This window comes from Anser brachyrhynchus (assembly GCF_964034855.1).
Source record: "Anser brachyrhynchus genome assembly, chromosome: 3".
NCBI lineage: Eukaryota > Metazoa > Chordata > Aves > Anseriformes > Anatidae > Anser > Anser brachyrhynchus.
The window spans coordinates 121,368,826-121,396,309 of record NC_137696.1 but is presented as its reverse complement, the minus strand read 5'-3'; the positions used below and the strand labels follow the sequence as shown (position 1 = coordinate 121,396,309).

Here is a 27,484-nt window from a genome sequence, read left to right as displayed (position 1 = left end):
ATCCTTTTTATAGGTCTGGGCTCCTTCTGTGGAGCCCAGAACTGCATACAATATTCAAGGTGAGACTGCACCAACACTAAATACAGTGGGAGGATCACAACTTATGACCGTCTGGCTCTGCTGTGTTTAGTGCACCCCAAAATGCAGTTTGACCTTTTGGCTGCCAGGCACACTGCTGGCTTATGTTGAGCCTGCTGTTGACAAGCACCACCAAATCCCTTTCTGCTGAGGTGCTCTCCAGCCACTCGACTCCCAGGTTGTGCTTGTGTCCAATATTACTCTGTCCCGGGTACAGAACCCAGCAGTTACCTTTGCTGAACTTCATGCTGTTGCTGGTCGCCCAATGCTCCAGTCTATCTAGATCCCTCTGCAAGGCCTCTCATCCCTCCAGGGTGTCAGCAGCACCTCCCAGTTTAGCGTCATCAAAAAACTTGCTAACATTCCACTCCTGCATCCAGACCATCATCCAGATTGATAAAAACATTGAACAGGATTGGCTCTTCAAGAGCCCTAAAGAACACTGCTGGTGATCAGCTGCCAGCCAGATGTAGCCCCATTCACTATAGCCCTCTACCTTCAAGCCAGTTCATCACCCAGCAAAGCGTGAACTTGTTTACCTCACTGTAGGACAATTTTTCCAGAAGGATGCTGTGAGGGACAGTGTCAAATACCTTACTAATAAAAATAAAAATTAAAATTAAAAACATTCCCACTTTAGAACTAAACTGTGTCCAGCATTTTCTTCAAAGATGCAGACATAATTACTGTATTGAGTGTTATAGCTACTGTGATCACTTCTAACAACTTTACAGCAAGTTTGACCAAAGATCCTTTTGCCTGAACTAATTTTCTCCTGTTTTTTTTTTTTTTTTTTTTTTCTTGAGTTCAAGTTAAGTGAGGAGGACTGGGACAGTGAAAAGAATGAGTCTTGCTCTACCAAGTCTTGCTCACTAAGACAACAAAACACCACAATAATTTTGTCACGTTCCTAAAAGAACAAGTTCGTTTCATGCAATATGTAAAATAGCACAGAGCAGTGCAGTATTTGACTGTCATAAACTTAACAAACATTCCAGAAACAACTCAGCTGATTCAAGACATGTGCTTAGAGACATTGCCTTTCAGACTTCAGAGGAGCCACAAATATTGGTCCAAAGCAGGACATTGGACAAACTTTTATTCAATCTGCACTTCAAAATGCTCCTGAGCAGGGAAGAAACACTCACAGCCTGTCACTCATGTCTGCAATTATTAAATCATAGAATCATTAAGGTTGGAAAAGCCCTCCGAGATATCTGGTCTAACCATTCCCCTACCACCAACGTCACCCACAGAACCATGTCCCTAACCACCACGTCCAACCTTTCCTTGAACACCCCCAGGGACAGTGACTCCACCACCTCCCTGGGCAACCCGTCCCAGTGCCTGACTGCTCTTTCTGAGAAGAAACGTCTCCTCATTTCCAACCTAAACCTCTCCTGGCACAACTTGAGGCCATTCCCTCTTGTCGTATCACTAGTTACCTTTGAGAAGAGGCCAACCCCAGCTCCCCACACCTTCCTTTCAGGCAGTTGCAGAGAGCAACAAGGTCTGCCCTGAGCCTCCTCTTCTCCAGACCAAACACCCCCAGCTCCCTCAGCCGCTCCTCACAGGACTTGTGCTCCAGGCCCTTCACCAGCTTCGTAGCCCTTCTCTGGACATGCTCCAGGGCCTCGATGTCCTTCTTGTAGTGAGGGCTCCAAAGCTGAACACAGCACTTGAGGTGCAGCCTCTCCAGAGCCGAGTACAGAGGGACAATCACCTATCTCCCTGGCCCTGCTAGCTACACTATTCCTGACACAAGCCAGGATGCCGTTGGCTTTCTTGGCCACCTGGGCACACTGCTGGCTCATGTTCAGGCGACCCATTCATTAGGAACTCACTCAGCTCACACACTCCCTGCTGGCACTGCAGGAACCAGACCTAACGGAGGAAAACAGCAGGGCTGAGCAGGAAAGGGCAACAGGGTTTGGGGGTTTGTTTACTTCTCCCATTGCATTTCTGGAGACATCTCCAGCTCCCACAGCACCTTTCCAATAACCTGGCAAGTCTTGTATGGGCAGGCAAATGCTGTCCTTGTTCTGAAACTCTGCACAGACGTAACCCTGGGCCCATGTCTTAGTAAACAACTCAGAACTGCCACTTCCTTTCATAACCTAAGAATCAGTATCTGACTTATCCCCTGTTAATAGTTAAATCCTAGCGATGTGTGGAAAGAATGACAGGCACAGTGCCTTTTTACCTGCTTATGGAGGTATAGTAGAAACGTGCCAATTAGCACACAGCTGGACATAAGCCCTGGACTTTTTCTGGGACGCCATCCAAGTAAGTGAAACGATCTGATCTTTCTTCCAGTGACCCCAGTGGCAGCAGCAGACTCAAGGCCAGACGGTATGAGAGCAGGTTTGCTTTAGCTTCTCTTCCAGGTTCTCAGCCAGGTTCTTATGTACCTTTCCTCCAGGTCTCTGCATCCCCAGTCCCTGGGAGGCTGACTACTCTCCTCTGCCTTTTGGCAAGTCTCTGCAGGGATCATGGCGTTTTTAAGAGTCAAGGACAAAGGACTCAGACGGGGCACCTTAGGTCACACAGCCTCCACATTCTTGTCTCGAAGCCTTGTACAAGTTTCTGCTAGAAAGCTCACCCAAACACTGCCCTGAAGGCTGCAGGTCCTCTTCCCCGGTCAGTCTCAATGAAAGCCCTGGATGGTTTCTTCTGCATGGCTTCTCCTTTTAGCACTCTCTGAAATTCTGGGACACACAAGTCAGACTGCACCTCAGCCATCTTTCCTCAACAAGCAGAGGCCATCTTTTCTCTATTTCCCCCTCAGCCTTGGTTCAACACTCAGAGATAATCCTACAAGCTCTTCTCTCAGTCTCTCTTCCTGAAATGATTACTCTTGGATGTCAAAAGCAAGTGCCACTGATAAAGATAAATGAATCCAGGCCCTACTGTGCAATGTTAGGTCAACCTGCCTGAATAGATGACCTCCAGAGGTCCCTTCCAACCTCAATATTCTGTGAAAATCAAGAACATGAGTTATCTGATCATTTTCAGCTTCTGATTTTTGAAGGTAAGGTGGCCTCCAGGTGCCCCTTGCTCTGCTCTCGCTTTAAAGGAAGCTTGGGCCTCAGATCAATACATCCGTCACCACTTGGTCAGATCAGTGTGACTCCACGTTTCACTCTGAATACCACCTAGATCAAAGATGTGTGTGCCTCAACAAATTATTCAGCTAGCTCAGAGGACAGTGCACAGAGTTTTTCCTTTCTTAAGCACTCCTGATTAAGGCAGCTTTACACTCTAGGGCCCACAGCACACCAGGGCCATAAATCCACATTCAGGTTACTCAAGAGGAATCTTCACAACAGTCTTAGCTCCCCTCTCAGCTAAACTTCTGTTCTTGGCAAAATCTGACATCCCCAACATCTTCCATAAAGGAAAGGGAAAGCCTGAGCTTCTTCTCTCTTCTCCTACTTCATGCCAATTGGTCCAAAAAGAAACTTTGCTGTGGCTCTCTTAGCCTTAGAAATCCAAATTCCTCTGTGTTACTGCAGTGGTTATACCATTTACTTAGCAACTGAGCACACTCCAAAACTGAAAGTGAGAGCAAGAGATCTCTCTGCCTAATGCTAGGACCTGAATGTTATGTCCCTCACTTTGCAGTCTCATCTCCCCTGGCTGTTGACATCAAAATGGATAAGGAGAGATCTGATAATGTCAGAGTAAAGGCCTCTGAGGACCAATCTCACTGACCTCAGCAGTGATAAGAGGGCAGCTTTAGATTCTCTAACCTTCTTGAGGAGGAACAGTAATGGATCAGCTATAAGTATAGCAAGCTGTAAGTAATAATAAGATCAGCTATAAGTATAGTATAGAAAGAGGGAAAATTGGGAGAAAACAGGAACCAGTGGGCATAATCTGAATTAAGGGATGTGAATATAATTTTACAGTGATAAAAAATAGACAGCCTTGGGTATATGCCTGAGGAAAGCTTGGCAGTTTTCAAGAAGATGATGAGACAGCAATGCTTAAGACCATAGCATAAACCATTTAAATGAAAAGGTTGACCCTTGCATCTCCTTTGTAGACACGCTTCACTAGTTCTCAGTGTCTCTCCTTTGTGGGCTAATGCTTTCAGTCTCAAAGTTCAAGGCACTGTTTGAGTTGCTATTTCTAAATTTACACCCCCAGAAATCTCTACCAATGTACGAGACTCATTGTTAATTCCCTCATTAAACAGTAACCAGGATAGCGTAAAGTGAGTGTATATGTTGGTGAGAGTGCTAAGTAGGTATTCTTCAATGGTAAAATCCCAGAAGGGAGCTGAAACTTCTACCATTTCTTAGAGGTTAAGCTCATACCTCTATAGGTGTAGAAGTGCCATTACTGCTTGAAACAACTTCTGACAGGAGATTGTTTGAATTTTCATCTCTTCAGCTAAGCCTTTGCTGAAAGATAATGGATTGGGCCAGCCTTGTTCCTGTGGGGTTACTGTTTGTCCTCATTCTCCTGCTGATTGTGAAAAGACAATATTTCTGGAAGAGCCATGTGAATAAGAACCTTCCCCCAGGACCCAAGCCTTTACCCATCATTGGAAATCTGCACATCTTGGACTTGAAGAAACTTGACGGGACAATGATAAAGGTAACTTCTGTAGTTCTATTTCTCAGAGCTCTCATTCTAAGGCAGAGTTATAGATAAAGTTTTCTCAAGGAATGGAAATCACAAACACAACAGGATTTATTCTCTGCAGAACTGCTATTCCTATTATATGATATTGTGTTGGTGTGGGGGAATTGGCTTCCAGCCATATTAACAAGAGAATTGACCTACTTCTGTTGAACACAGGAAATGCTGGGGCTCTCCAGGCAAGGGTAACTAGAAGAGAGGGGCCCTGGATCTCTTGTTCTTAAAGGAAATTCCACCAGCAACTGCTGAAACATTTAGGGAGGAGAACAGAGCTTTTTGGAAGATGTTTGCTAGATTCAGCCATCAGGGAACTGACAGCAAACAAATTCTTGATCCTCTCCCTTGATGGAAAAATCTTCCTGGTTTCCCAGAGCAAACTAGGAAACAAACTAGCACTGCTTGTTCTTTCATACCTTGTAGCAGTAAAGTCCAGGATTTTGGGGAAGATAGTCTTTGACAGTCAGATAGGGTATGATTTTTGGTGTAGACTCACTGTGCTATTCCTCAAAACCACAAACAGCAAATCTAAGTGTTACAGGGAGTTCTTGTATCCTACCATGTACTACCACCTTGGAAATCAGTCTTCTTTTGGGTAGGTGAACATTTCCAGCTGTCCTCTGTGAGTTCTCTGCTTCTAAATCAAAAGTTAGAGAGACAGTACAGTGGACACAGTTAGCCTCCTAAAAGTCAAATATCTAGTAGAGAAATCAAATATCTGACAGAAGATTACAGACCCCATTGTGATTCTTTGTATTTATTCACAATAGCTCCAATATTTGTATGACAAATTCTCAATATTTTGGGCAGAGGATGAAAAGCCAGTACCATGTGAGAAGAACATTGAACCCGATGAAAAACAAGTATTTTTAACCTTCCTGAATATCATCTTCTTGCTTTCTTTCATCCCACTAGCTGTCTGAAACATATGGCCCAGTGTTCAGAATTCAAATGGGACCAAAGACAGTGGTGGTGCTATCAGGATACGACACAGTGAAGGAAGCTCTGGTGAACCATGCAGATGCATTTGCAGGGAGACCTAAAATACAAATAATCAAAGAAACAGCAAAAGGAAAAGGTGAGTGCGCTGTTCTGTTCCCCGTACACCTGCCTTCTGCAAAGAAAGATAACAGGATGAGGTTTTCTCCATGAAAAGGGGAATGCTGAACCTCTCACTTTGTTTTGCTATGCGTGTGAAACAATTTGAGTGGTGTGTGGTGATATCTATCAAGGATAAGAAGAGATTATATCCTTAATTTACACACAAACACCTCATTTAGAGGTCTGAACCAGCTGCTGAGACTTAGGGATGTTATGTTGAGGAGCTGTGCAATGGGTTGACCGTCACTGGCAGCCAGACAGACATTTGCACTCACACTCCAGCTGCTCTCTCACTTCCCCTCCTCAACAGGACAGGAGGAGAAAATAAGATGGAAAAGCCTTTGGGTCAAGATAAAGACAGGGAGATCACTTACCAATTGCTGTTATGGGCAAAACAGATTCAGCTTGGGGAAAATTAATGTATTGTCAATTAAATAACAGAATAGGATGATGAAAAACAAAGACAAAGCAAAAGCACCTTCACCCAACCCACCCCTCCTTCATAAGCTTAACTTCACTCCTTAGCTTCTGAATCCTCTACCTCTTCCCCACCCAAAGCAGTGCAGGGGAATGGGCAATGGGGAGTTGCAATCAACGCACAGCACTTCATTTCTGCCACTCCTTCCTCCTCACACTTTTCCTCTGCTCCAGTGTGGGGTCTCTCCCACAGGCTACAGCCCTTCATGAACTGGTGCATTTCATGAAGGGCTCAGCTTTGGCCAATAATCGGTCCAGTTGGTAGTCAGATGGAACTGGTCCTGACACCAGGACAAGCCCTGGCCTCTTCTTACAGAGCCACCCCTGCAACCCCTCTCTCTACAAAAACCTGGCCACATAAACCCTAAACAAACTAGCAGAGAAGTGTCTGTTATATCAGTAGCACTACCTCAAAATACTTCTGTGAGATTGATGTTATTGAAGGCCTATTTAAAAAAAAAAAAAAACAAGTTTAATTTACATTTTTCTCTTTAAGGGAAAATAAACAATAATTCAAGACCTTAGTTTTTTTCGTCAGAGGGACCCCACTCTTGCTCTGAGTTCTTCTGGGCAGAATATACTCTCTACAGATGTTAGACACTGAACAAGAGCTTTTGATTCCCATAAATATTGATGGAATACATGGAAATAGGGACATGAGTAACTAATATGTCATTAAATGTCAACCTATCCGTAAATATTTTCTTTCCTCCCTAGAAACAGTTTCTTGAACAGGACTACAAAAGAATAATGATAGGTGTAATGAAAGTTAATAGCAGTGTCATCTTGACCAAAACTTCTCTGAATATACCACTCAGGATTCTCTGCAGCCATTTTAGGATGTATAGGGGTGATTCCCATGACAGAGTGAGGAAATTTTCCAAACTGGTGTCCATGACACAGGTTCTCATTCAGCCCCTATGGTCACTGAAGGAACATGGGTGCTCTCGAGAGGGAAGGATTTGTCAGCCCAAGGGAGACATCTAACATGAAAGAGCATACCCGTCATCCCAGGAGATGTCCCAGAGACACAAATCCAACTCTAAACCAAATTGAGCAAAGTGTCCTAATGTCTCAGAACACATCAGACACCATGTGAATTCAGAACAGTGGCTACTTCCCTCAGAGCATTCTCCTGACATATTTTTCCTTTCTTTTCATTTACATGGAGACACAATCTATTTTGAGAGCAGCAGAGTGATTTCCCTGTCCTTATCTCAACCCATGAGCCTTTCTTCATCTTATCTTCTCCCCCTGTTCTTTTCAGGAAAGGGACTGAGATATGAGCGTGGTGGACCTTAGCTGTCCATCAGTGTGAAACCACCACAGGGTAGATGAGGAATCTGCTGAAAATTCTGTTTATGTGCTTTCATTTTCAATTTCAGGAGTTATATTTTCTTATGGAGAAAACTGGAAAGTAATGCGAAGATTTACTCTTACAACCTTACGAGACTTTGGAATGGGAAAGAAGGCCATAGAGGATCGTGTTGTAGAAGAGTACGGATACCTGGCAGATGTCATTGAGTCACAGAAAGGTGGGGAGATTACTACCTCCATAACATGTCTCTGACTTTTCTCAGAAAACATTTTCAGGAATGCCAAGATTCAAGGGAGAGGCTTAGAACACTTTCAGAGATATACCTTTTTCCAGCATCTGTGCTGGATGATGAGTTTACATGAGTTCTGTCTTTATCCCTGTCTCTCTACCTGGCAATTGCCTGACATGCAAATGAAAACATTTATTGAGGCTCTGAAAGTCAAACATGGAGGCAAACAGCACTGCTGAGGAAAGGGATTTGTTCCTCCCCGTGCAGCACCTCTACAAATTACAGTCTTTGACTGATCAAAGAGCAAAGGGAGAAAAGCACAAGGCAACTGCAAGGACTTGCATATCTAGACTGAAAAAATCATTGTCCCTAGAGGCACACGTCTGGGAAATCCCTCCCAGTAGGAGACAGAAGATCCATTTATAGATGCCACCATCATCATCCAGGATTGTTTCTCACTAGGCTCAGTTACCAAGAGCAGGAATTAGAATGGAATCATAGATTCATAGACTCGTATAACGTTTTGGATTGGATCATCTAATCTTAAAGATAATCTAACCCAACCCCCCTGCCAGAGACAGGGGAACCTTCCACTAGATCATGTTGCTCAAAGCCCCATCCAACCCAACCTTGAACCTGAACTTGACTTTCCCCCAGGGATGGGTCATCAACAACTTCTCTGGGCAACCTGTTCCAATGCCTCACCACCTTCTGAGTGAAGAATTTCTTCCTAATATCTAATCTAAAACTATCTTCTTTGAGTTTTAAACCATTACCCCTTGTCCTATCACTACATACCCTTATAAAAAAATAAAATAAAATAAAAAGTCTGTCTCCATCTTTCTTATAAGCCTTCTTCAAGTATTGAAAGGCTGCAATAAGGTCTCCATGGAGCCTTCTCTTCTCCAAGCTAAGCAACCCCAGCTCTCTCAGCCTGTCTTCCCAGGAGAGGTGCTCCAGCCCTCTGATCATTCCGTGACTTCAGCAGGCAGCTGTTTCAACCAAGTAGATTTGCCATGAAAACAGATTTCTATATCATCATTCTAGTTAGGCTTCAAGTCCCCACCTCAAAGCCCTGAAAGCAGGAGCTATGTCCAGCTGCAAAGTTGCACCAGCGGGACCTACATACTGTAGAACTAAGAGCCCCAGCAGGAAAGAATGAGTGACCAAGAGCTACTTCTTTAGGAAATTTGACTTAAATGTTCTAGACAAGCACAGTCCAGTTCTCAAATATTGGTAAAAAGGGACTGCCCAGGATAGCACTAACAGGGGAAGTAGCAATTGCTGAGAGTTTTCCTTATACTTGGAAATTTTAAGACCATGTATGACCAAGAAGAGCAGAACTGGGGAAGGGCCATAAAGACCCAGGACCACAATGGTCTTGAAGAAAATGGAGAGGAGCACAAAAACTCGCTTTCAGTCTCAGGTCTCTTAAAAGCTTTTGGTGACTTGTGAACCAGGAGATGGGGGAAACTTTCTTCCTGACAACTCTGTGCCTATCGTATCCCGGACTTTCACAAAGCCTCTGCATGCTACTGTAATATTTTAATTAATTACAATAACCATTGACTATGTTGTTTGCACCACCTTTTCCTATGCTAGGGAAGCCCCTTGAGATGACTCTGATAATGAATGCTGCTGTTGCTAATGTCATTGTATCCGTATTGCTTGGAAAACGGTATGACTATGAAGACCCCACATTCAAAAGACTCCTGTCATTGATGAATGAAAATATAAGACTTTTTGGAAGGCCATCAGTTTCGGTAATTCATACTGTTTGAATGTTGCTCTTCAAAATCACATGCTACACAAAGCATTAACAGTACACTTACCTCACTCCTGATCAGTGCAATTCAGTTATCTGTACATGACAAATGCATTTTGAAATGGCAGAAAGAAGACCTCTGGTGCTAGATGAATTTCTCTTAGCAGCATAGACTGGAGATTACAAGTTCCTCATTTCATGAAGAAGAACTGAAGAACATGCAATACAATACAAGGAGCGTGTCCCCAAGTGATAGAAGTTGATCATTATTCCCCATCTCCCATACAAACAATATAAAAAAAAATGTGAACGTCTGTAACTGTCTCTTAAATAGTAACTGTCTCTTGATACATCCAATTCCAATAATGTGGAGAGGGAGGGATGAATTCTCTAGGAGTGGACAGCTAGAAAACTGTGTCAAGGACATATAAACATTGGATTTCTAGGCCACCATCAGCTAGTGTGATTAATATATACTGTAAGAGAGAATAAATTTAACCATTTACATAGCTGGCCAGAGAAGGAGGACAAAGGGTGTTTTGCATCATGAATATAAGACTATACACCTTTTTCTGTACGGGCTTTTGTTAATACATACTGTTGAACAGTGGTACATTTACTTAGCAGCTCCTTTTTCTTCTTCTTCATCTCTGCATCTTGTAGCTGTACAATATATTCCCAGCCCTTGGATTCTTCCTGAAGGACCGCAAAGCTTTTCTTAAGAATGTGAAGGAAGTCAATGCTTTTATCAAGGTTACTTTCATAGAACATCTTAAAGTCCTGGACAGAAATGACCAGAGGAGCTTCATTGACGCTTTCCTGGTCAGACAACAAGAGGTAATTGAATCCCAGAAGCTCCTTCAAATCTCTTCACTTTCCTTTCAAGTCTTTACAGCTCAATAAGTATTCTTCATCAGAGATCTAGCATGTGCTAAAGTCCTACTAAAAACTGTGCTAGAGTTGAAAGACTGTGCCTTTATTTCAGCTAGAAGATAAAATAATCACAGGCAAGCATCTTCCCTGTGTCCCCATTAATTTATAAGGAAAATACAAAACCGAGCAAAGTATGAGAAGAAATATTTACTTGTAGTTTAAAATCCTGTTCTGTACCCCAGCATTTCTGATTCTTTTTTATAAAATATTGTCCCCCTTCATAGATGCATACCCTGGGAAAGCTCTAGGACTCTTCAGCACATATTTCTTGTTTTCAGTTGACATCTCACACAAAATTTTATATACCTGCTTCCACAAAAAACACACTTTAGTTCTACAGGTCTTGTAAAAATGAAGCAGGGCTTGTACCCACAAATGTTGGCCACTGGAACTCAGAGGAACATGAACCATCTTCTAGGGTTGTTTTTTTGTTTGTTTGTTTGTTTGTTTTGGTGCTAGGGGAAGGTAAAGGCAATATCACAATGAACCAAGTCCCTAGCACCTCTTGAGTTCACATGAAAGCCCAGGCCTGGCAGCAAATCTGTTCTTCCCAAGAAATTTCGTTCTGTAATATGCTCTGCTCCATGACCCAGGAAAAGAAAAACTTGATTTAATTATTTGGGTGGCCCCAGTCATTCCTGTTATTACTGAAATTAACCTTGATGACTTGATTGTGTGTTCTTGTGGGCAGCAGAGACAGTCCAAGCACTCGGTGCTTCAAGGCTCAGCTTATTACAGATTTCTCAAGGCATCACTTCAAAACCTTCTCCTTTAAAATTTTAACTCCTCCCTGAGGTTTGCATATGACTTTTTTTTCCTGTTCTCTGACAAAAAACCACCTTCTCGAATCTTTAACCAGATGATAAAATTATTGTTTCATTTCTCCAGGAGAATGGAAAGGACAATGGGTTTTTTGATAATGAAAACTTAACTGAGGTTGTGAGAAATCTGTTTGCAGCTGGTACAGATACCACATCCACCACTTTGCGCTGGGGCCTTCTGCTCATGATGAAATACCCTGAAATTCAGAGTAAGTGGAAACTGGGCATCCAGTGGCTTCCTTCTCATCAGGTCACCTTGAATGTGACTTCAGACTAAACAGGGTTGAATAAAAAAGTGAATTCTCCATATCCCATTATTCTAACAAGATAAAGAGATGTTCAAGCAGTCTGTATGATCCATGTTTCTTTCACAGAAAAAGTCCAAGAAGAGATAGAGCAAGTGCTAGGATCAAACCCCCCACGTACTGAGCATCGGACTCAAATGCCATATACAGATGCTGTTATCCATGAAATTCAGAGGTTCGCTAACATCCTGCCATTGAGCCTGCCTCATGATACTACTGCAGATGTCAATCTCAAAGGCTATTTCATTCCCAAGGTGAGATGCCAGGAGCACTCCTTTCCTTCTCTCCGTCCCCAGTGCATCCCCCCTTCAAGTCTGGCATCCAGGGATGCTCGCTCACTGCAGGGTTCTCACACACTCTCACTTTGTCAGGAGTTCCCCAGGTAAAGTGTGTTTATTCAGCTCCAACACTCATCACCACTCCGATGGCCACACCACCACCATTGTCAATGTAGTAACTGCTCTGCCTTGGCTTGCAGGGAACCTACATCATCCCCTTGCTGACTTCTGTCTTGCGAGACAAATCCCAGTGGGAGAAACCAGACACCTTCTACCCTGAGCACTTCCTCGACTCGGAGGGGAAGTTTATAAAGAAAGATGCTTTCATGCCTTTTTCAGCAGGTACCTTCTATTCCATTTTTAGGGCTCTGGAAGGAACCGGGCATCCAAGAATCCTTCCTTCCCACTGGAGTTGCTCTCCTCTCCTCTCCTCTCCTCTCCTCTCCTCGCCTCACCTCTCCTCTCCTCTCCTCTCCTCGCCTCGCCTCGCCTCGCCTCCCCTCCCCTCCCCTCCCCTCCCCTCCCCTCCTCTCCCGCTCCTCGCTTCTTGCTGCTCTCCCTTCTCTCCTCTCTCCTCTCTTCCTTCCACCTTCTAACTTCAATGGTCCAGCTTTACCAAAGGACCAGGACTTTTAATTCACCCCACTAGAGCTTAAAACCCCCACAACTACAGAAGCAGCTCCCACTGACTCTCTTACGGTCCATTCTGCATTTCGTTCCAGGACGGAGGATCTGCGCTGGTGAGACTCTTGCCAAAATGGAGCTCTTCCTCTTCTTCACCAGCCTCCTACAGAGGTTCACCTTCCACCCTCCCCCAGGAGTTTCCACCTCAGACCTGGACCTCTCCCACACTACTGGGCTTACCGTTCCCCCAGTGACTTATGAGGTCTGTGCAGTGCCACGTTCCTAGGGGCTTTCTCAGCCATCTTCTTTCCCTGAAACACCCAGATGAAATATTTTAGTCTGTCTCTGGTCCCACGTGTGAAGTGTGGTACTTCTGAATCTGATAAGGGATGTTTAGCCCAAGTACACCTTGAATCACAGCAAGAGGTATGTCACTCACTATTACATCAGGCGGCAGTCCTGACATTCAGCCAGTCCTTGAACGGGCAAATTGATGGTCTTTGTGAGGATGAATCCCATGATGGGATAGCAAAGTCCATTTCATTCAGTCCATTTCTACACCACTGCATGTTGCCCTCAAGGAAAGAGGCTGAGGCTGGACTCTGGGCCAGAGCTCACAGGGTCCTGCACAGATCACACACACACAAGTCCTCTCCCCTTCCACACCTCCATCACACCTGTGTCCAAACTGCCCAGTGAAAATGATCCATTACACATTTTGTTCCGACACCAGTGCCCTGAATGCATGCACACACACACAGAGAAATGTAGAGAATTATATGTATGCTGATGAGAATGACAAAAACACAGAAAAACAATAAATCACTCTCCATTTCAAATCAAACCACTGCTGGTGTCATTCTTCAAAGCTGGAAGATCTTCTTTGGCACCTGAAATGGCTTCTGAGAAAGTACCTATGTCTGGAACAGACAACCAGTGCTGTGCTTCCAGTGGGAACTGGGCAAACCAGTCCTTCCTTGGTGCCCTCTAGGCCCCTCCAACTTCCTTATTAACGAACCACGCTGTAGCTTTTTAGTCTCAAGAACACCTGAAAAATTACCTAGTCTTTCTGGACTTCAGTAAAGCTTTGACACTGTGTGCTATAAGATCTCCATAGAGAAATAAAGTATGGGCTGGATGAGCAGACAGTGAGGTGGGTTGTGAACTGGCTGAATGGATGGGCCTAGCGGGTAGTGGTCAGAGGTGTAAAGTCTAGTTGGAGGCCATAATGAGAAGAGCACCCAAGGATCAACACGGGGTCTGGGACTGTTTAACATAATCCTTAATGATATAGATGAGGCGGGAGAGTGTACCTTCAGAAAATTTGCTCTTGACACAAAACTGAGGAGTGACTGATACGCCAGAGGGTCGTGATGCCACCCAGAGGGACATGGGCAGGCTGGAGGAATGGGCTGACGAGAACCTCATGAAGTTCGACAAGAACATGAAGTTGAACTTGAGCCAGCAGTATGCCATTACAGCAAAGAAGGCTCATTGTATCCTGGGCTGCATCAGGCAAAATATTACCGGCAGGCTGAGGACGGTGACTCTGTCCCCGTACTCAGCATTGGTGAGACCACACGTAGAGTAGTGTGCCCAGTTCTGGGCTCCTGTTGTGGTTTAACCCAGAAGGCAGCTAAGCACCACACAGCCATTCATCACTGCTACGTGCTGTTCACTCAGGGCTACAGAGACAATTTGGGGACTGGAGCATCTCTCTTGTGAGGAAAGGCCAAGAGAGCTGGGCCTGCTTAGCTTGGAGAGGAGAAAACTGAGAGGGGATCTTACAAGTGTATACAAATATCTTAGAGGAGGGTGCCAGAGGCAGACTCTTTTCAATGGTGTCCAGAGACAAGACAAGAGGCAAAGGGCACAAACGGAAACACAGGATGCTCGATCTGAACATGAGGAAAAACTTCTTTACTGTGAGGGTGACAAAGCACCGGAACAGGTTGTCCAGAGACATTGTGGATGATGTCCTCCTTTGACACATCCAACAGCCACCTGGACATGGTGCTGGGCATCCTGCTCTGGGTGGCCCTGCTGGAGCAAGTGGGTTGGACCCGATGGACCCAGAGGTTCTTTTCAATCTCAATGATTCTGTGACTTTGTGATTTAGAATTCCGCATGAATCCAAGGGGAGCAAAGTTATACCAATGAATAAGCACTTCGAAAGAATCTCTCTGTGATTTCAGTGCTCAGGATATCAAGGCCATGCCTGAACTAATGACGAAAATTTAATTAATCAGTAACCTGCAGGGCATGCAGAATTTACGACTGTTATACCAAACAGCAGGTTCATGACCTGTGGGTGTCCAAGGGCTTGGACTTTCATTCTTGAACAATGAAAGATACACACTCACCCAATCACACAAGCTTGACATCTACCTGCCTCTGTACCATACCAACAATTCATTAACAAGCACAGGGGAAGAGAATAAACCAGCCACTAACCACATGAAATACCGTTCACTGGGAAAGAGGCTTATGGACTAGTGTTTCTCACGGCAAAATTTTGCAGGAAGACAGAGATCCAGAGTTCACATTTTCTCTTTTCTTTTCTGCAGCAAATACTCGGCTGAATAGAGATGGACTGGAGCAGCAGCACTACCGTGGGCTTAGTGTTCGTCCTGACTTTTCTGATCATTTTGAAAATCGGAAGTTTCTTGAATAGCAACCGGAGAAAGAATCTCCCCCCAGGACCAAGAGCATTACCTATCATTGGAAATCTTCATTTGTTTGACTTGAAGCGACCCTACAGGACTTACCTACAGGTAGCCATTATCTTTTCTACTGGTCACATAACTACACGTAGCCCCACAGTCCAAGATGTCAGAGTTTTCCCTGACATGTTGCTTCAGAGATGATCCATAGCAAGGGAAAGGAGACAGTTGTTTGAGCAGGAAATTCTGAATGAAGTAAGATTTGTTCTTTATTATAACATCTTCTCCTTTCATTGCAACTTCATGCATTTGGGTTTCAGCCTTAAACTTCTCTCAAATTAACAGCAAGTCCTCACTTTATTTTTGTGGTAATTTTGTGAAAAAATGACAAGAAGTGATTTGGATAACTCCCTCTACTTTCCGTTGATTGATATGCCTAGGGTTGTGATTGTAGCCTTGTGTCCTCATTGATTTAACAGCCCCTGTCATGTTCCTTCCTTCCCTTCTTCCCCAAAATCTGAAGATAACTGTAAGGGACTACAGTTGCCAGAATATACAGAAAAGATCCAAGCAAACCAAAGGAAAAAAAAAGAATCTCTTGCTTTTCTTCTAGTACTTTTTTAGTGCTTTTTCTTTACTGTAGCCCTTCCTGATTTTGAGTCAGAAGACCTCTATGAACCTGGTTCTTTTTTTTTTTTTAATTACTATTAGACATTTAGATTTCATATATCTCCTTGCTGATGATTTTAAAAGGGATATCTAACCTACAAGTCTGTATGTATGTCACAACCACAGATCAAAAGACCACTCAGATGCAGTATCTGGCAAATCATCTGTAGCTATTCAATGCAGCTTAACTGAGTTGGCAAAAGTCTCTGGTTTAATTCCAGTGCATCTATTATAATGGAAGAAGTTTGTCCTCTAACTTGAGCTTAGGTCAAGATTTAAAATTTTCATATACTTAGTGTGAAAATGAATCTGAATTCATTGAAATGAAACATTCATCCTGAGCATCAACACTGCAAATGGTGGAAAGCTGTTAGAGGAGAACACCCTTTGAAAAGATCAGTTTCTGCTACAGCTGCATTAGTCTGGGACAACAATATCATCAAAGAAGCTACCCTTAATTCAGACCCATGTCAATGCTGCCGTGTCATTTCATATAGTTGGCTGCACTTGCTTACCAGCTGTTGACTACTTTGCATAGCAGTGCCAATAGCTGCCTTCTGATTCTCTGTGCAAACAGAAAAATAAGCGTAGTCAGGAAAACCATCTCATTTTGTCTGGAGAACCAAGAACATTGATTAAGTGAGAATAATTCAAGCTAAAAATGTACCAGCTTAGACAAAACAGGGTCTCTGAGACTCTCTTTGTAGACAGATTCATGTTGATTGTAGTCATATGCTAAAAGTGAGAATTTATCTGATGCTAGATTGTGGCCCAGAAACACTGTTATTTTTTACATGGTAATGGTAACAAAGGTTTGAATAGGTTTAGTCTGTGAGCATGGAGCTGCCTAAATGAAAGAGACACAATAACATAAAGATCAGTGTGAAAAATTGAGTCAAAAATTGAATTTATGTGGGCTTCTGGGGGAAGTCAGAGCTGTTGGCACAGAGGAAACTCTCAGTGGTTCTTTGATTGTTTGCGGGTTTCAGGTGTTAACACTAGGCTCCACTCCTAACTGTGCTATTCAGTCATTAATCATCATAATGTCTCTATTTACCTTAATTCTCTTTCTCTGTCCTAAAACTTAGGGGCAGGATGGGAAGATAAGCAGCACTGAAAAGGTGGTGAATTTGTAGGCTGTACAAGTTGTAAATCACTGTTATCTTCCTCTGTCAGCTGTCAAAAGAATATGGTCCGGTCTACAGTGTTCAGATGGGACAAAGGAAAATAGTAGTGCTTTCTGGGTACGAGACAGTGAAGGAAGCTCTTGTAAACCAGGCAGATGCATTTGCAGAGAGGCCTAAAATCCCAATCTTTGAAGATTTGACCAAAGGATATGGTGAGTTGGTTTTCTTTTTCCTATCCAATTTGACTTATTCAAAAACCATATTTCCTACAGAAAAAGCAGAGACTGGCATACCACTTAGAATCAGAATCAACAAAAGGCATTGGAAATACATGTGTAAAACTATAACCAAATAGTTATTCACACAGTAATAACAGAAAACAGATAATGCCCCACTTTCAGGATCTAGAGCAATGGGATGCATGACAGGGAAGGCATTTCTAGTTTTCCTGGTATGACTCTAAGCTTTGTTTGTAGCTTACCATAGAACCTCCTTTTCCTGAAATCACATGAGTGTTATACTGCTGCTTCTCATTTCAAGTGGTGAATAGTGTTCTTAAAATCTAAATGTGGCATTAGAATGGAACACATATAGAACTGGGGATTTATTTTAATAAGTGAAATACTGTATGCCAAGCTGGGTTTCCAAATAAGAATTTCACATTCAAAAAATTCTAATTTTGCATCAGACATTAATAATTATCTCTCCAAAGACCCTCAGACAAATTCAGGAATTATTCTCCAAGCATTTCCATAATTGCATCTTTTAATCACATTATTGCCTGTAAGCTTTCTTTATATATATAATTTATTTTTTTTAAAGAAAAATATAACTGAAGTAGTCAGTTACCTGGTGTGTAACAACTCTAGTGAAAAACTGATTAGGAATGTTTAAGACCTTGGCTAAATTTAAAACACATTTGTGTCTATTCAGGTATTTACTGCAATCATCAGAGACACAGGATCTCAGTTCAGTTAGTTCAGTCCCACTTTCAAAGGATGATGACTATAAATTTGAACTTGAATTTCCAATCCTGTCTTTCTTTTAGTGACAAGTGTCTCTCAGAGATATATATTCTTCCTGATCAAATATCTTTAATATCTTTTAAACAGTTTTTGTTTGGTTTTATTTCAACAAAACCTATTGTTGAAGTTTGGACGTCCTGAAGGAAAAGTTTTTTCTCCTCAGCCAGATGTAATCTAACCTGTTTTAAAAGTTACTGCTACAACTATCTACATTATGCATCTGTAAGTTAGGTATTTCAAATCTGCTACTGCATTGAAATCTCTTTGTGTCAGGGCTTGTTTTTGCTCATGGTGAAAACTGGAAAGTGATGCGAAGATTTACTCTCACAACCTTACGAGACTTTGGAATGGGAAAAAGGGCCATTGAGGACCGCATTGTGGAGGAGTATGGGTACCTGTTAGACACCATTGGGTCACAAGAAGGTGGGTAGATGAGGCATTCTTCAGATCTCTAAAGTTTTGTTCAAGTACCCAGAGGCTTGGCGTTAACCTCTAGTTCTTCATCTGTTGTACAGCTCAGGCTGAGCCAATTTTCTGTTGGTTTGGCATGGTTCTCTAATAATGAATAATAATCACTAATAACAAAAATAAATAAATAGCAGTAATTAATATTAAATTTACATAGTCTCTTGCCGCAATGTAATGTCTTTCTTTGTTCATTGTGTAGGAAAGCCCTTTGATGCTAGTAAAATAATTAATTCAGCAGTTGCTAACATAATTGTGTCAATATTACTGGGAAAACGATTCGACTACAAAGATTCCAGATTTATAAGACTTCTACAGTTGACCAATGAAAGCGTGAGGCTTGCTGGGAAACCTTTGGTTACGGTAATGTTAAACAATTTTATGTTGCTGTTCTACTGGATGCCATGGGAACATAGTAACATGGGTAGTCTATTGTTTGTATTAAACAGAAAAATCTGAGATACCGAGAGATAATAGGTTTACAAGCACTTCCTGGGGCAAAACAAAGCTTAAGATAAAATGTGGCAATCTTAAAACCCACAACCAAACCCCAATCTCTCAAAGACCTACTTAAACTATAGTTTGATGAGTGTTAAATCTGGACTGAAAAAATCAGACTATTCTCCCATCTCCCTTGCTCTGAGACATTTTCTCCCTTGTGACTGAATTGTTTGCAGAGTACTAACATAAAATGGGTGTGAGAAAAAAAAAATAAAAAATAAAGTAAAATAAAATAATATAAAATAAAAAGATAGAGGGCAAGAGATATTAGTGAGTTTAATTTTCTGTGAGATAACTTTCCCAGCACAATGTATTGTTCAGAAATTCGGATGCTTGTGTTGGTACAGTCAAGTTTGGTATGAGGAAAGGAACACCTGAGAAGGGAAGACAACAAGGCTTGTGGGTTTTTTTTGTTAATTTGTTTGTTTTTCTGGCAGCAATGCTGACCGAAATGCCTGCTGAATTGGTCTTTAAGAAAAGCAATGAAATCCTGTAAGCTGCTGCCTGTCAGGGAAAGGGGAGCACTGGGTCTCTCCTGCTTGGTAAATGCAGCAGTCATGATACACCATCAGGGAAGGTGTCTAAACTTCCAGTATATAGACCGTGACGATTTTTCTAGACAGAAGACAGTTGCGACTTTTTAGCCTAGAGAAGAGAAGGCTTGGGGAGAGGACCTTATCAATGTCTGTGGATACCCGCAGGGAGGTGCGGAGAGGCCGGAGCCGGGCTCTGCTCGGCGGTGCCCAGGGCCGGGCCCAGAGGCCCCGGGCCCAGCCCGGAGCCCCGGCGGCTCCCCCTGCCCCTCAGGCAGCACCGCTGGGCCGGGCGGGTGCCGGAGCCCTGGCACAGGCTGCCCCGAGAGGGGCCGGGGGCTGCTCCTTGGAGAGCTCCCCGAGCCCCGGGACGTGGGGCTGGGCACCCTGCTGGGGGGGCCTGATAAGGTCAGGGGGACCAGAGGGGCCCTTAACCATTGTGTGATTGTGTATGATTCTGTAACCCTTTTAACTCCTTCAACAACTAAAACAACAACAACAACAACAACTCATTTCTGCGAGCTCAAAGTTAATTATTCAACAGGAAAAAAAAAAAAAAGAAGAAGAAAAAAAAATCTCTTTAGAGCTGTTACTCCTCCCTTGGTCCAATTCCAAAGATCATGGCAGAAAAGGACAGTCAGGACCATGGACCATGAATAACTTTTGCTGACACGATCTTCTCCCAAATACTCTTATCTGAGAAAGCGGAGATCTATCTCTACACACACATCTTGTAGTGCATGACCAGCAAGCCCAGCATTCTCCCAAAATGTTTCACACGTATAGTGACAGGGCAACACAGGACACCCTCTCAGAGCACAGGACAGGGAGAAGTTACAGAGTTCATGGTCTACCTGTACAAGAAGAATACAGAATATATTTTTGCATGCTTCTGCTACACAGAAATGACTCAGTGAGTAATAAATATGCTCAGCTAACTGCATGCAATGCTGCCACACACCAGGTTCACTTCTCTCCCTTTGGGCTTTGAAACAGGAAAAAATGTTAGCAGAAGAGCTGGCCAAAATAATAAAAATAAATAAATAAATAAATAAATGAATAAATAATAAAAACTTGCTGGACAATATTTCAGTTAGCATGTGGTACAGGTTCTTTTTTGTACAAACCTGAAGTTTCACGATTTTTAGACATTTCATCAGCTGCACAGATCCCACTGTATACATCTGTGCAGTTCTGCTTCCATTCATCAGATGACAAGGATTTAACATACCGCCATTTATACTGTTGTAACAGTGGCAAAGCACAGCTTTTTATTCCAATTTCTTCCTCATATTTTGAAATATGATCCATATATGCCTGTGTGGTGACACAGACTAAGAAAACGCATGTGAAATAACTGGTAGTCTTTGAATTTTTGCTGTTACTTGCTGCTTTCAAGTGATGGTAGAGGTGGTCTGCAAGGAGGGAAAGGTTGTCAAGAACATACAAGGAGCTACACAATCAGTCCAAAGGTCTGTCCCACCACTGTCTCCTGCTGGCCAGCTGCAGATGTTTAAGTCACACCTATGCTTCTGCAAAATAGTCTCTCAGCTTCCAGTAACTTGGGGCTGAGAGGTTTCCTTGGTGGATTTTCAACCATGAATTCATCCAGCCATGTTCTAAAGAAGAAAATATAAAGTCTTTGGTTTTGTATCTGCAAAATGGGCATGATATCATTTATTTGTTCCTGTAAAATGTTTACAGGCCTTTGGCTGGTAAATTTTATCTAATGCCTTTCCCTCCTGTAGATGTACAACATCTTCCCATACCTTGGATTCCTCCTAAGGGCTAACAAGACTCTTCTCAAAAATAAAGATGAATTCCAGGCTTATGTGAAAGTCACTTTTATAGAACATCTGAAAACTCTGGACAAAAATGATCTAAGAAGTTTTATTGATGCTTTCCTTGTTAAACAGCAGGAGGTAACTGAATCTTCTTTTCATTTCTTCAAACTTTTATGGTTATATGAAGACACTTACTATTACCTTTGAGTCCTAATAATTATAGCTATATTTCCTAACATAAATCCTTTTAAATTTATTTAATTTCTTTCTTTTTATTTACTTTTACGGTTTACCAAAGCTGCATTTTTCCATCTGCTCTGTCTATTGTCCTAGCTCTTCTGACTCTTTTAAAAACATAATGCATTACACAACAACCTGGGCTCTAGTGGGATCCTTATTTGCGGCTGTTAAAAATCTTAGTTACCTTTTTCATACAGAAAACAGCTCTCTTTGCAGCTGGCCCCAGTAAGGACAGAGATCATACAAAACATAAAACTTCTTTCAACACTCTTCTCTGGGTACAAGCCCAAAGCTCTTTTTCTTTCACACTTTTTCTTAAAATTCACTTTTAGTAAATATTTAGCTATCTATATTGCATTTTCCTATGGAAAGCTATAAGTTTTCATCTTTTTACCTCATCCACTCCTTTCCAGGAGAAATCCACTTCCAATGGGTATTTCCATAATGACAACTTGCTAAGCTTGGTGAGCAATTTGTTCACTGCTGGCCTTGAGACAATTTCCTCCACACTAAACTGGAGCCTTCTGCTGATGCTCAAGTACCCTGAAATTCAGAGTAAGTGGTTTTATGACAGATGCTCTTACGCTCGGGAACTGAACAGGACCCTTGAGGGTCAACATATCTGTTAACGCACCAAGTTTTAAAAAGCCAATACTTTCAGTTAATTATTAGCCAAGTATCACTATGCCCTGTGGTTGAGATCCAGTGAGGGGCACATCGGTCAGCCTAGCAGTAGATTATAGACAGATTTCATATTGGCCAGGTTCTCATTAGTTGGAAAAACAGCCATGTCCTGTGTTGGGCAATGAAATTGTTCCAGATTTCTTTCAGAAACACGCTGTTGGCAAACCAAATGCCTATGCAGACATTAAATGGATGGTACCTGGTCTTTAAATGCTTGAGGACGTTCAGGGAATTGTTTTTCGTTTAACATCTGCAGTCCAGCTTACGTTTCAGGGTTGTTAGGAGTCTAGCAGGGCTTTTGACACAGAACAAGAAATTTCAGGCAGAAGAGAGGCCAAAAAAAAAAAAATATTTTCCTACTCACAGGGAAATCAAAGAGAATCCTGGAAAACATTCACTAAAATATGGTTAAAATGTAGCAAGTCAAGGAAATATGGTTTTCTTCTTCTCTCTCTTGCTCTTTTTTTTTTTTTTTAACCTTCTCTGGATTGGGAGCACTCTTAAATCTTAAATTATCCATTTAAATTAACCAAATCCAGGTTTCTTAGTGGCAAAGAAATAATCAGACACTGTAAATCTGTCCACCTCCTGTTATTTCTGAAAGAAAAAAAAAAAAAAAAAAAAAAAAAGACTGACAGAATTTATGGTTCTCAGTTGAGGTATTTTATAGTTTTCCATCAGTGAAGCCCAGTATGTCTCAGGGATGAAAGAGTCCTTGTCTGTTTCTTATATTGTATTCCCTCGTCAGGAAAGGTTCAAGAAGAGATAGAGCAAGTGATAGGGTCAAACCCTCCACGAATCGAGCATCGTACTCAAATGCCATATACAGATGCTGTTATCCATGAAGTTCAGCGATTTGCTAGTATCCTGCCATTGGATTTGCCTCATGAGACTACTACAGATGTCATTCTCAAAGACTATTTCATTCCCAAGGTGAGATGCTTACAGGACTGTTTCTTTTAGCATTTCTCCAATCTCAGACATGGTTAATGCTATACATACGAACACTTTTGTGAAGTTACGCAATGGAAGCCAGAATAATCTCTTTGTCCAGGCTGATTTCTTCACATTAAAATCTTACTGTCATTACTGCCAACAAACTATTTTTGCACAGAATAACTCCACTGTCCTGTTTTGCAGGGAACCTACATCATCCCCTTGCTGATCTCTGTCCTGCAAGATAAATCCCAATGGCAGAAACCAGAGATGTTCTATCCTGAACACTTTCTTGACTCCAAGGGAAAGTTTGTGAAGAAAGACGCTTTCATGCCATTTTCAGCAGGTACCCTCTGTTTTCCATTTACTACTGTTGCAAGTACCAGTCTTAGGCAATTCATACTAGTGGTTCTTCGTTATTGAAGCCTGGCCTCCCCACACTGCCTTTCTCATGGGACCATTGCACAACTCATTTCTCAGGATGCATTTCTCATAATAGAGAGTAATCACAAATGTCTACTAATTCCTTCAGCCTCTGGTTGTCATCAGTTTCTCTGTATTCAATGATTATAAAATAGAATTTGTAGTGTCTTCTTTTTAAATGTGAGGGAGGCTTTCAGAAAATTCCATGATAGTTTAGGTACGACATTTCTGCTCTATGACCTGGGCATCTTTTTTCTGGCCCTTTTTAAAAGTCCCATTCAAAAAGTCCTCAGCAGTGTCAGCCAAACAAATCTTCATATCCTGTACCAAAAGAGAGGGGTTGCATTATATAAATACCCAAGTTCTCTTTAATATCAATGAATGTAAAGGGGTTGCCTTTGAGTTTCCCACAGAGAGTGATGTTCACCTAAGCTTACACACCTGTATCATTTTCCAAAGCATGAGAGATTCCTATCCTCACAATGACTGCACCTTCCAAGGCATCTCTCCTGTTCTTCAGGTTCTTTCATTGTTCAGTTAATTTCCTATACATCAGTCCCTGGCCAATATACACACAATACTCTGCACTTTTTATGGACCTTATTTGTGTATTTTTAGTTGTGTGTGACATTTGAATATGTTTTTTTCTCATCATACTCAACATACAACATATAGTAAAATCCATTTGTTCATAAAATAATTTATGATATTGCCAATTCACAAGCCTTATTTTTCAGATTTAAGTCTAAATCTCCCAGCTGAAATCACATCCAGGGAGCATCAGCTCTGGGCATTCCCTGGAAAGCTCAGTTCATAGCACAGCTATGCCTTAGTACGTTGTTTTCCACTTTCAGTCAAGCAAGGGAGTTAAAATCAAATTTCATTTCAGGCCTTTGTTAGTTCTGGCCTTGAATTATCACGCTTTGATTAAGGAAGTTTATAAACTTATGAATTTGTCCAGGACTGAGAAAAAAAATATATTCATGGCAGTTTTGGAGAAAGGCTTATATTAGGGGCTCCATAGAATATCTCCACCACCTCCCTGCTCAGTCCCACCCTAGCCAATATATGTGAGTTTCCAAGGCCTTTTTGATAAAGTGTAATAAGAATAAAAAATTAAAAATTAAAAAAAAAAAATGCCTGTGACTAGGCTACACTAGCCAAAGTCAAGACAAAAACAGCTAAAGTTGGCCTGGGAACCAAAAACTGAACCAATCCCAAGTAGAGAAAAAAAAAATTGTTGAAAACTGGAAATAAGAAATTCAGATTGCATTTGCATATATTTATCCCAAAATACAAACATATACAATACAAACATATAACAAGCCCACTTTTAGGAGAAGAAAAAAAATTAGTTGGCTTTATAATCATACCTGTGAAGACTAAGTATCCTCTCTCTCAGGCTCCTGTGCATTTTTGAGTGCTGCTTTTTTGTTTATTTATACTGGGGACATGACATTTCAAGTCACTGTTCTTTCTCAGAATAAAAGCTGCTCAGAGGCTTTTATTTCTTCCAGCCATGGAAGAAGCATGTCACACTGACTCTCTTACGGTCCATTCTGCATTTCATTCCAGGGCGGAGGATCTGCGCTGGTGAGACTCTTGCCAAAATGGAGCTCTTCCTCTTCTTCACCAGCCTCCTACAGAGGTTCACCTTCCACCCTCCCCCAGGAGTTTCCGCCTCAGACCTGGACCTCAACCCTGCTATTTCATTTAATGTTATCCCCAAGCCCTATAAAATCTGTGCTGTAGCACGTTCATAGAGCTCAAATCAGTATAAATTTGATTTAAAAAATATATGACATTTTCATGATTTCTGCCTTCTTAATCCTTTGGCCAAAATCATTCACAACATTACATCCTAATAAAGCTCTTCAGTACCTCCAAATCAAAGTGGTGGTGTTTTATTTTTTATTTACTGAGGGAGGGTATTTCCCGTGGACCAGAAGCCCACAATTGATGACTCAGGGATCAACCTAATAGATGACCTAAACTGGACTAAATAATAGAGACTCTTTCTTTCTCTGCCCCTGAATTGTAAATGTTAACTAACATATGAAAATATGGGGCAGGTTCCACTGAAGGCAAGGTTTGAAAAAGGAAATCTCTATAGAACAAGTATTAATAGTCAGTGAGCACATTTCATTTTCTCATTTCATCAAAGTACTCCAAACAAACCAGATGTTTTCATTTTTTTCTCATGTTAGCCTTTAAATAAAACACATTTACTTCTGTAATATAAGAAATCCTATGTAACAAGAAGTCTTGCATTTATCTTATAAAGACTCTGAAAGCACAGAAAGAAAGTGATAATTGAAGGCATGATCACAGTGCACGAAGAAGTGGAAGGTGATACAATTGCATTGTGTTTTCCTGAGAGTGCACTTTTTTATGTATGTAACAACCAATTTTATCTAACCACCTTCGTAGATACAGATAGACGTGACCTCCATAAACCTGTTAGCTGAGGCTTTTCCATGTATTTATCTTCAAAGATGGACTTCCAAGACTAATTTTCTTTTCCTATCTCTAACATTTCTGAAAATAAATAAATAAATAAGTAAAATAAACTCACACCTCAGTTTAAACACTATTTCTTTCCATTTTGGAGATTGGAGGTGAAATTATGATTTTATTTTTTTTTTTACACGAGTAAAACAGGCCCCTGTTCATTACACTACTAAGCACTGACTGAGCGTGCCCAACCTAGACTCCATAATTCAGGTTTTTTATACACTCCCAGGGCACCAAACTGCCTTCTTGTTTCACTGCAGGGCCAACCCATGACGATCACATGCATGCCGAAAAGCCTTACTATTAACCCCTAAAAGGTACATTCTGATTTGCTTATCCAACACATACATCTCACTTGAAACCTCAGTAGGGCCCCTTAGTGCCCATAATGGTCTTGCTGTGACATATTAGTACCAGCAAACGAGTGAGCTGGAGCTTGTTAGAAGAAGTGCTAAACACCCAAACTGCAGCATGAAGTGCTCGGTTCATCTCAACTGTCTGCAGCTCACAACTGTCATCTCACAGCTGTGTCACGCCATCTGCTGGCAGCTGTAGCCCTAGATCAGCCTTCTTCCAGTTCACCAACACACACCTGTTTTCCTTAAAGCAACATTTAGCCCGTTGCATCCCAATATATCATCAAAGCCGACCAGTTTAATGTTTATTAAACTGACTTAATGGACTACATCATCTCTGAGATGTAGGATGGCCATCATTTGACTGTTTATTTGAGGATGCTGAAGGCTTTTTGCCAGGAGTTGGCACCAAACATGGAGAAGCTAAATCTCCATTTCTAGGTCTTTTCTAGGTCTTTTCTAGTTCAGAAGGTGGATGGCATCTGAAAGATGGCAATGCCAGACTGTTCATGAATTATGGTACAGTAGGTTGGTGTTTGCAAGATCATCAGGATGAAAACTGTTGCAAAGGCTGTCGTTCTTCCAGGCAAGACCAACACACTTCAGAGTAAGGGCGAATTCAGTTGTACTCAAATCAGGGTATTCATTCCTGCGCAATGTTCACCAAAAAGACCCACAGTTATAATCATGACAGTACTTACTCTGTTGGTCTGCCCAATCACCTCGGACAGTTTGGGTTCACTGCTTTCAGACACATGGGCTCTCTGGCTGTGTCTCACCCTGAGAAGAAACAGAAACTCTCCCTCCAGCATGTGACGCTTGCATCTGTAAAGTGGAAATTTCTTCTTTAATTTACTCCCTCTCTCTTTCCTGCTGTTTTCTCTTGACCTTCCTACGATGATGGAAGGCTTAAAATGCTAAGAGTAAATTAAACAGTCCTGCAAATTTATTTCACAAATATAGATGTATCCTATAGGTCTGCCACAGA

General features: G+C 41.9%; 1 protein-coding gene across 1 annotated transcript; it reads left to right on the top strand.

Moving 5' to 3' along the window:
* The first annotated feature begins 4,297 nt into the window (after positions 1 to 4,297).
* Positions 4,298 to 25,514, top strand: LOC308193676 (uncharacterized protein). Its single transcript, XM_080588608.1, has 18 exons — positions 4,298 to 4,683; positions 5,641 to 5,803; positions 7,689 to 7,838; positions 9,453 to 9,613; positions 10,279 to 10,452; positions 11,437 to 11,578; positions 11,744 to 11,928; positions 12,153 to 12,294; positions 12,675 to 12,854; positions 15,163 to 15,350; positions 17,085 to 17,247; positions 18,334 to 18,483; positions 18,728 to 18,888; positions 21,308 to 21,481; positions 21,997 to 22,138; positions 23,016 to 23,200; positions 23,408 to 23,549; positions 25,202 to 25,514. The coding sequence occupies exons 1-18, from the start codon at positions 4,498 to 4,500 to the stop codon at positions 25,387 to 25,389; spliced, it is 2,976 nt and encodes a 991-aa protein (XP_080444734.1). The 5' UTR covers positions 4,298 to 4,497; the 3' UTR covers positions 25,390 to 25,514.
* The last annotated feature ends 1,970 nt before the right edge of the window (positions 25,515 to 27,484 follow it).